Genomic DNA, 9193 nt, shown 5'->3' with positions numbered 1-9193 from the left:
GGTGCCGGCGGCGGAGGGAGGGAGCGGGCCCGGCGCCCAGGTGGGGCCGGCGGGAGAGGGCGCGGCCCACGGCGGGGGGTGGGGGGCTGGCCGGGGGCATCGCCCGCCCCCCCCCTGCCCCGCCAGCGCTGCTGGGCTCCCGTGCGGCGCCGGCCGCCCCCGGCCGGTAGCGGCAGCCCTCCCGCAGGGCGGGCTCAGTGCAGGGGGCTGCCTGTCCTGCGGTCGCCAGCCCGGCTGCAGCCCGGCGAGAGGGGGGTGGCGGGGGGAGCTCGGTTGCCTCCAGGGCCGGTCCTCTGCCCCCTCCTTCTCTTCCTCCCTCCCGCCGCCGCGGCGGAGGGTTGCGCGGCCACCCGCGCCTCCCACCGCAGGGGCCTCCCCGTATGGTCCCCGCTGCTGCCATGAGCCAGGCCCCGACCCCCCGCGGCCCTGACCCGCCGGAGAGCGATGCCCACAGTGGAGCCCCCAGCCGGGGCCCCGGCCGAGGGATGCCGCCGCCGCCCAGCCTGCCCCAGCTCCTCCACAAGTAAGAACCACCCCGTGTTCCGCCGGGCCGGGAGGGCGGGAACGCGGGCAGGCGCGGGTTGCTCTCCCTTCCCGGCGACGGTGCCCCCCTTCCTCCCCCGCGGCCAGACTGACAGCCGGGCGGGTGGAGGGTCGGCCCGGCACCGGCCCTGGCCGAACGGTGCCCTACGGGGCTAAGCCTCGCCTCCGCCGCCCGGTACGGCGCCCGGTGACGGGGCCGTCCCCTCTGATGCGGGGCACGTATACAGCGAAGGTTAGAACTGGTCCCGCTCCCCAGACGTGTCTGCTCTGCGAGTCCTTGTGTCTCTTTTCCGAGGGGTCGCCCCGGCGTCGCATCTGCTCTGGGAGCTCGGTTGGGAAAGTTTTCCTGGCCTTTCCGTGCTGGAGGCCGTGCGGCGGTGCGTGTGGCCGCCCGCTGTGCCTGTCGCCCGCCCGCTGTGCCCGCCAGCCGCTGCGCTGCTCGGGGCGCCGGTCTCTCCCTCTCGGGCCTGGGGCAGGGGCTCGTGTGATGCCAGCAACGATCTCATCTCGGCAAAAGTGCCACGGCAAAAGTAACCTGTGCACGCCTGGAAGGCTCGTTAACGAGGGCAGCGGTGCGAGTGGGATTTTGCTGTTTCATTTTCCGTTCGGAAAGAGAAGGGAAAAGTACTTTTGTTACCCAGACGCGCTGGCTAATTGAGAAGCTTGAAGACAACCCAAATGCTCCATAGTTAGTACGTGAAGCTTGAGAAACGCTTCAGTTATCTGTGCAGATTCAAGATGGTTGCATGCGCTGGATCTGATTTTTCACGAGTCGTAACGTGGTAGAAAACATAGAGGCTTCTAACAGCAGTAAACTTACTAACGCCCAGTTAGGGAGCCGTTAGCATTGCCTTCTATTACTTTTAAGATTTGCTTCTCGAGCTGGCGAGTAGGACGCTGGGCGCTGCGCAGCAGCGTGGGGCGAGAAACGCTTTTGACGTGATGTCCCAGGCCACCAACGGGACTGAGGCTGTGCCCGTCCGACAAGCGACGTGCCAGGATGACACAAGGCACTGTTGAGCTGCGGCGGCCTCACCGCTGGGCTAGTGCCGCTCTCCTGCAACAACTGTTTTATGAAAGGCACTGGGCTAGGTCACCTCTTTTACCAGTTTGTCAACAAACCCCAACAATGTAACTAACGGAGGAAATAATTTCAGTCCTCTCCCTTGTGTTTACAAAATACACATGTCTACGTAGATAAATACATATGCGCGCGTGTGCTTTAACGCTACTGCAAACTTTTGAGTCTGGACGTTATTTTAAGTCGGGAATTGCATTATAAATATGTATGAAACGGGACTGTTAAAGTTGCTGTGGAGCATGGCCCGTAAATTTCTCAGAGCTTGGGTTTATTTTTGTTGAGTTGCTTTTCAGCCGTGCTTTGTAACTGAATTGTGAAAACGTTGACACTTCTCGCTACCCACGATTTTGTTCCTAACTGGAAATACAGACTTGCAAGTTTGCATTGAAACTTGAAAGTTAACGGTCTGTTCCTCAAGCTGCTGGGCAGCTGCAGCTCTACCTATGAATGGTAATTTGTACTTAGCCAAAATCAGTCTCAAGGTTTAAAGTATGGTCTCTAAACATGGGCCTTGTTTTGTCACATCGATCAAGACTTTGTGTGGACGCGATAGTCAGATAGGTGAAGCTGTTGAGACTGCTTCATGATTATGTTTCTAATGTGGCATGTGTTGTGTGCAGAGGCACTGTGGCTTTTGCTGGTCGTGCCTGCTAGCAAATCATAGGTAGGAAAACTTTAAATGGTTTCCATTCGGGCCTATCTTTAATGGAAAGGTTGGAGAGAGGGGCCACGTTCGGACCGTTCTTTGTCATGGTAACGTGACACAAAATAGCAAATGTCGAACGTCTCCATCTAAGGTCCTGCAACTTGATCGTGTGGTGGTGTAATCGTGCAGCACAATTTGGTGTGTGCCTCTGTGTTTACCTGATGAGTAAGAGATCTCTATCCTGAATTAAATTGGAAACTCAGGAACACTATGTTTCGCTTTACTGGTAACAACTTGGCGGTTTATAGTCCGAGTTGAATATTTGGTGATGGGTGGGAAGGAAGACGTTAGGGAATATCTTAAATTGCTCTTCTCAATTTGTTTCTAATATGACAAGTGCTCTGACTGGCAAAATAGGATGGAAGGGAAAGTAATGAATCTTCCACAAAATCAAGTCATTGCTAGGAAAGAAAACATTCTCATTTCCCAAGCACTTTGGTTTCTTTTCTTTTTTAACAGTTGCCATCTTTTTACTTTTAGTCTAGGTAAGTCTGCAGCCACTGACGGCGGGGAGGTCATAAAATCTCCTGGTGTTTAACTGGATCTCCTTGTTTCGATGACTCTGATTTTTATTGTGCCATTTAAACTTTAAAAACCCTCGGGATTCCTTTCTTTTTCTGTTAAAAAACTTTACCGATGTTAGGTGAACACCAATATAATTAAACAAAAATTACTTCCTACCCGAGCAGCTGATAAACTTTCACTGTGAATAATGACCACTGAACAAGTATTTAACAACATTAGGGCTCTGAAATGGTGTTTGTAGCAGCTACAGTGGCTGAACTCATGCAACCTAGGTAGCATGTTACCATATTCTTTAAATGCCTCTCTGCTTTAACGTTTGTAAATGGAATTTTAATGATAAAATGTGACTGAATTCTTAGTTTGAAATTCTTTGCAGCTAGTACTTGACTACAATAATATATCAATTGAAATGGGGCGCCTACATGTTGTACTTTTCCCCCCTGAGTGACACCATCATTTCAGTTGATAATAGAGGTCCAGTAATAAGCTTCACAGTTAAAGCTTTTTATCTGTGCAGGTTGTTGTAATCTTTGATGGGAAGAAACTTCTCATTTTCCAAAACTAAAAGCCTTGTTGCAGTCAAATCAGTTCCTGAAGTCATAGAGCTGGGATGGAAAAGCTGGATTTCCACACTGCAGAGAATGACTTGCAAAACCCTGTGCTTGCATATGAAATAAAGGGGGAAACTGAGAAGATGGAGGACAGTTGCAATGGGGTTGGTTAGTGGTCATAAGTGTTTTCTGCTGTGGTTATGTGGAAGCAGTGGAAATGCAGGTTAGGGTCTGTGGTATTGGCAAGTGAAACACTTTTGGCATATCTCTGAGGAGTCCCCAGATACCTGTTCTGCACTGAAAGGTTGGATAGCGTTTTTGGAACTGCTGGTTTGGGTTTGGTTTGGGGGGTTTCTCCCTCTGATGCTAAGCTTGCTCTTAGGAGAAAAGTTTTCTTGGCGGTGTGGGGGTTTTGTTTATAATTTGCAATTACATTGCAAAATGTGATTTTGATGGGGTTTTTTTTTAGATGACAGCTCAGCGTGTGACAACTTTTAGCACCTGCTCTTAAGATTGAGTGCCTAAGCAGTATGAAAGAGTGGAGACTGCTATTAATACTGCCAGTATCAATACTATCAATACTGTGACTCATGGCAACTAGCAATGGAAGTAACTGATGGAGCAACTGGCTGGAAATAACTGAGAGGAAGGATTGGGTGGTGGTCCTGGGGTAACTATGAAGGTGTTGCAGAGACTGCTTTCTGTGAGAGTTCTCACTTCAAACATGCTTCAAATAAACTCCATAATTAAAGGAGACATAACTGTATTGAAATGCAATCTCCTTATATGTTTTAATGGCTGGCTGCGTGCTTTTGATTCTAATGATTTGTCATGGGTAATATCTGTCCGGTGGAAACGGAGTGGTTTTTAACTCCCTGTGTTGATACAGCAGCATAACTTTGTTTTTTGCAAATGGAATAAAGACATCTTGTAACAATGGGGGGGAAATCCAAAGTTAATGTATTCTTTTTTTTCCTAAGGGGTTGTGCCCTGGAGATTTTGAGCTTCTCTAGGAGGAAAATGGAATTTCTAACATCTGCGCCTGAGTTGTCATCAGTTTGTGCCAGTTCTGGGGGCAGAGAGGAGTAAGCAGGCTGGTGCTGAATGCTTTTGAGTCTTTTATTTCCTATAGCAGAGAGGAGGAAAGTTGTTGGGGGAAAATAACCTCCAACTTTTTTTCTTAAACCTATTATGTTAAGCATGTGATTTTGGAGATTTTGTTACTTATTTGCTTCATTATGCTTTTATTTTGTGTAAAGTATAGCATTTTTCTTTTTTCTTTGTCTATCCCCCCCCCCCCCCAACTCAGGGTCTCTCAAGAGAGATAAAATATGAAATGTACTCCCATTATATACATTAGTCATGGCAAATAGTTTGGCTTATATGGCAAAGGCTGAACTGATACTTAACAAGGGGACATTAGCAGAAACACTGGTTTTACTGTTTCTCTTCTTACTGTTACTGATCCAGGCTTTCTGTATTTATTTGCCTTTTAAAGTACATCTCCAAAATCTGAGTGGCTTCCCTGCCCAACAGAGCCCTGAAAACTCGTGCTGTAACAACTGTAACAGCCCTCAATGGAGATGAAAACAAAATAGAGAACACTGTTGCAGTCTTAGCTGAGAAGCTTTACCGAAACAAGGGGCAGGGGCTGAAAAAGCAGAATGCGTAGTGTGAGACTTGCCAGGGAATGTGGGAACCAAACCTGCATTATTAAACTCCTCCTTTTGTTTCCCATTGATCCTCTCTGTATGTTACGAAACACACAGTGAGACAACGTTAATTTCCTTGGAATTATCTGTGTCCTTGCTGTGTAACTATTCAGATGAAACTACTCTAAGACTTTTCCTGACATTAAAATCAGAGCTTAAAATGTGTGTTAAAAAAAAAAAAAAGAAGCATGTGTGTATGGTGGGGCTGGGAGGAGGCAGGGACAGGGACACCTGTGGGCTGCTTCACTTCTAAGTTTAATTGCTTACAAAAAGTATCATGAGCTGTGATAATTACCTTTGAGTCTGGTAATTAAAATTTCTCTTTTAACATTTAGTTTTCTTAACATTTCACATTCAAAGTACTTTTAACAAAATACATTTTCTGGGGGGGGTGGAAACCAGTGATTCCTCCTGCATAGAAGGTGTGACCCAAAGCCTAAAGAGGACTTAGTCATACAAATGTTCTCCATTTAAAATAAAAGTAATTTCAAGTGTGGCTTGCTTTGTCTTGAAATCTGTTGTGTTTGTGTTTTGTTTCCTGGTTGGTTGTATTTTGAGTGGGGTTTTTTTGCTGGTTTGTTTTAAAACTCGAGAAAAGCCCAAGAAAATTGAATTTAAGGTTTGAAGAGGGAGCACAGAGATGCAAAGTGGAAAGAAATCAGGAAAAAAAACAATGCCTTGCATGCAAACATCTGCGTAGAATCTGCCTTGTATTATCAGCTGCCAAACAATTCTTAGTTGCCCAGAAATGTCAGAATTTTTTCACACATTTTTAGTGGAGAGGGAGGTAACAGCAGTGGTATCAAATTCAGTAAAAAAGAATTTGTACTTTATAAGAAGCAATGTAGTGAGTGAGTTTTAGACACAACACATGGCAGTGGAATCCTCTCTACTCAAATTAAGTCACCTGGATGTTGCTCTTTTACTGGCAGTTTAATGCTACTCTCCCCATCAATAGGAACCCTGGGAAATGTGTTCTGGTTTTCCTCTTTATTCAGCTCTTGTCAATTCAAGGCACCTAACAGTGAGTAGCTACCTGACCTGCTGAGTTGCTGCTATGCTGAGGTGGTGATGCTGCTAAAATGTGTCTGGCACTATTTGGAGGAAAGAAAACCGGGGATGGCTAAAAACCTCAGTATTTCTTAATTCTCATCCTTTTGGGGGGCTGTCAAAATGGGAAGAACGAGATCTTCAAAGTTATATTTATACCAAGCCTGTCAGAGGTCAAGGAACATGTGGATGATCCTCTTAGTTGTATAGTTTAGGTTTTTGTAGCTCTGTGAGGAGCAGGGAGTTGGATGCCATGATCCTTTTGGGTCCCTTCCAACTTGAGAGATTCTATAATTGCAGAATTTTCTTTAGGGTGATAAAAAATGGGTTGTTTTTATGAAATAATAATTTTAGTCACTTCAAAATGCTCCTTCAAGCAGAAACTGCTTATCTGAAGAGTGAGCTGTCTGGGTATTTCTGGGTTTGTTTTTTCTTTTTTTTTTTTTTTTTTTTCCCCTCTTTTAATTTAAATAAACTCCTTTGATCTGATTGTCAGTTAGGCACTTTATCAGACTGACTTCATTCCCCTGAATATATTACCACCCCCCTTCCTACTCTCCATCCTTTGTAACATTTTATAGTTGATTTAAGGATGTAATTGCTCTGTTAGCCTCTGCCCCTCTATGTCCAGCTGCTTTCTCTTTGTCACGCTAATGACCTGTCACAGTGAAGCTTCCACTTGACCAGAAAACCTGCCCCTTTGGGTTTTGGAAACGTTTAATATCTGTCCTGTTCTGACAGCTCGACCTTAGCCCATTTTACAAATGCCTCTTGTCTAGTTAGACAAAAAAATACCAAATCAAAGCATGGTGGATTGTGTTGCCCGAAGGGGCAAAGGCTTGCTTTCTTAAAGGATCAGTATTTGTGAGTGTACAGGCAATTATTCTGCTGTAGGCTTACTGGATTTGTGTATCTATGTATCTATCCATCTGTGTAAACTTGTGAAATCACAGAATGTTAGGGGTTTGAAGGGATCTCTAGAGATGGTCCAGTCCAATCCCCCTGCCCAAGCAGGATCACCTAGGGCAGACCACATGAGAGTGGACCAATGGACAATGGATCCAGTTTTTCCCTATTCATGTGTTTCAAGAAGCCCTTCTTGTTATCTTTCACCTCTCTAGTCAGGTTTAGTGCCAAGAGACCCTTGGCCTTCCTTGTTGCATCTCAACATGCTTTGACAGTATTTCTATAATCCTCCCAACTGCCCAGATCCTTTTCCCCTTACTGTAGACTTCCCTCTTCCATTTGAATTTTTCTAGCAGCTCCTTGCTTATCCATGCAGGTCTCCTGCCTCCTCTACTAGGTTATTTTTTTTTTTCCAAGGGTGTACATTTTTCTTGAGCTTGGAGGAGGTGGTGTTTAAATATTAATCTGCTCTGCCTTGCCATCTAGAGCCCTAGCCCATGGGACACTTTTAAGTAGCTCTTTGAGTAGGACAAATTTAGCCCTCTTAAAGTCCAGGGTAGAAGTTTTACTGTTTGCCCTGCTTCTTTCCAAGCCAATACTAAACTCTATCATTTCATGAGTTTAACTGTGAGTTTAGCTGATACTAATTGTACCCCAAGCTGTGTATTTATCTTGTGCATCTGAGGAACTGTGAGGAAGGTGGATGCTTCACCTCAGTTGTTTAAAGACATGCGGATATCTCACAAGCCTTTGCAGAATGGTCCAAAGATGCCATGAGCCTCACCTGACTCTGGGGGTGATAACCAGTCTTTACCTATACTGGTTTTGCAGTGTAGTTCATCTCTTGCATGTTTTTAACTCTAAAGCCTTGTGTTATGTGAAATGTCAGTGATCACAGAATCACAGAATTTCAGGGGCTGGAAGGGACCTCGAAAGATCATCTAGTCCAACCCACCAAATGGTTGCTGCTGATGGTTACTGCTTTAAGAAGGTTGGGAGAATATTCTGCTGTATCCCTTCTGGGTGTACTACTTCTTACTAGGAAGAGACAGGGTAAGTAAGCGTCTAACTGCTGTTCCCATGAGTAATGTCTGCTGCTGGCCAGAATGAACAGAGAAAGTGGTATTGTGGGCAGGTTAGGAGCAGGCTTCTTGGCTGAATTCTGATCACCTTATCCCTTCCATGGCTTACATGCTTTTGAGATCCCAGAAGCATGTGATGTTACCCAGTCTCAGCTTTCCTCAACTTGCCATCTGTACAGTAGGCTGCAGAGTATTAGAATTCAGGCAATTTGAATTTGGGGGTGTCAGAAGCTACATACAGTTCTATCCATTGTGGCTTTTTTTTCCTAGAGGGGTTGCAGGTGTGTGAGTTGATGGTGTCTGTGAGCTGGGACCACTTCTTCAGAAATGTGCAGGAGTTGCTCTTGCAATTTCTATTTACATTTGTATCTTTGTTTTAAGGAATAGACTTGAAGTACCTCTTCAGTAAGTTGCTTGATGGGTGATGCTCCCTTTCCTGTGGTTAACAAATACTCTTCAGTGGGCTTTTGCATTTTGTATAGCTGAAAAGCAGCGGTAAACTGACTGCAGTCTGTTTCTGCAGTAGGAAATATTATTCTTGTCTCTGCTGATTCATGTGTTCTCTTAGGGGAAGATGTGCTAAGTAATATTTTAAGTTGATGACACACAGGGTTTATTACACTGACCGACTTGTAGTGGTCTCCTTTTGCGTTTTGAAAAGAAAACCAAAACTGTAAAATAAAATTGGTAAGTACTTACTGAGAACAAAGTGCTGTATAATGCTTTAACAATGCCTCTTTCACCCTACGTTCTGTTTTGCCTCAAACTGGAGTGAGAGTTGATTAATTTCTGGTACAGAGTAAGTTTCCCCTGGAGAGCTGCGCATGGCTACGTGTGCTTGCGTGGTTTGCGGTCTAGATGCCACTCCAGAGGGTGCCAGAGATTTCCGTTGTCAGAGACTACGCACAGTTCTCAAGACTGACAGTGGGATTTGGAGAAAAGGTGACTCTTGTCTCCTGACACCATAGAGAGAAATATTAGCAAAGTAGGGTGAGATTTTTTTTTTCAGCACTGGGCTTCTCTTATCTTTCAAACTC

The 9193-nt window shown here is 45.5% G+C and overlaps 1 protein-coding gene across 2 annotated transcripts in view; it reads left to right on the top strand.

Moving 5' to 3' along the window:
- The first annotated feature begins 365 nt into the window (after window positions 1-365).
- RBM20 (RNA binding motif protein 20) overlaps window positions 366-9193 on the top strand; it is a 114375-nt gene continuing 105547 nt past the window's right edge. For both annotated transcript variants that reach the window (XM_068139391.1, XM_068139390.1), the window contains exon 1: window positions 366-523. In XM_068139391.1, the coding sequence (XP_067995492.1) occupies window positions 381-523 (143 nt within the window). In that variant the 5' untranslated portion in view covers window positions 366-380. The remainder of the gene's footprint in view (window positions 524-9193) is intronic.

This window comes from Melanerpes formicivorus, unplaced genomic scaffold (assembly GCF_026170545.1).
Source record: "Melanerpes formicivorus ecotype bairdi unplaced genomic scaffold, bMelFor1.0.p_v2 SCAF_6, whole genome shotgun sequence".
Taxonomy (NCBI): domain Eukaryota; kingdom Metazoa; phylum Chordata; class Aves; order Piciformes; family Picidae; genus Melanerpes; species Melanerpes formicivorus.
Note: the sequence above shows the minus strand (reverse complement) of the source record. Positions and strands in the feature narration are given on the sequence as shown.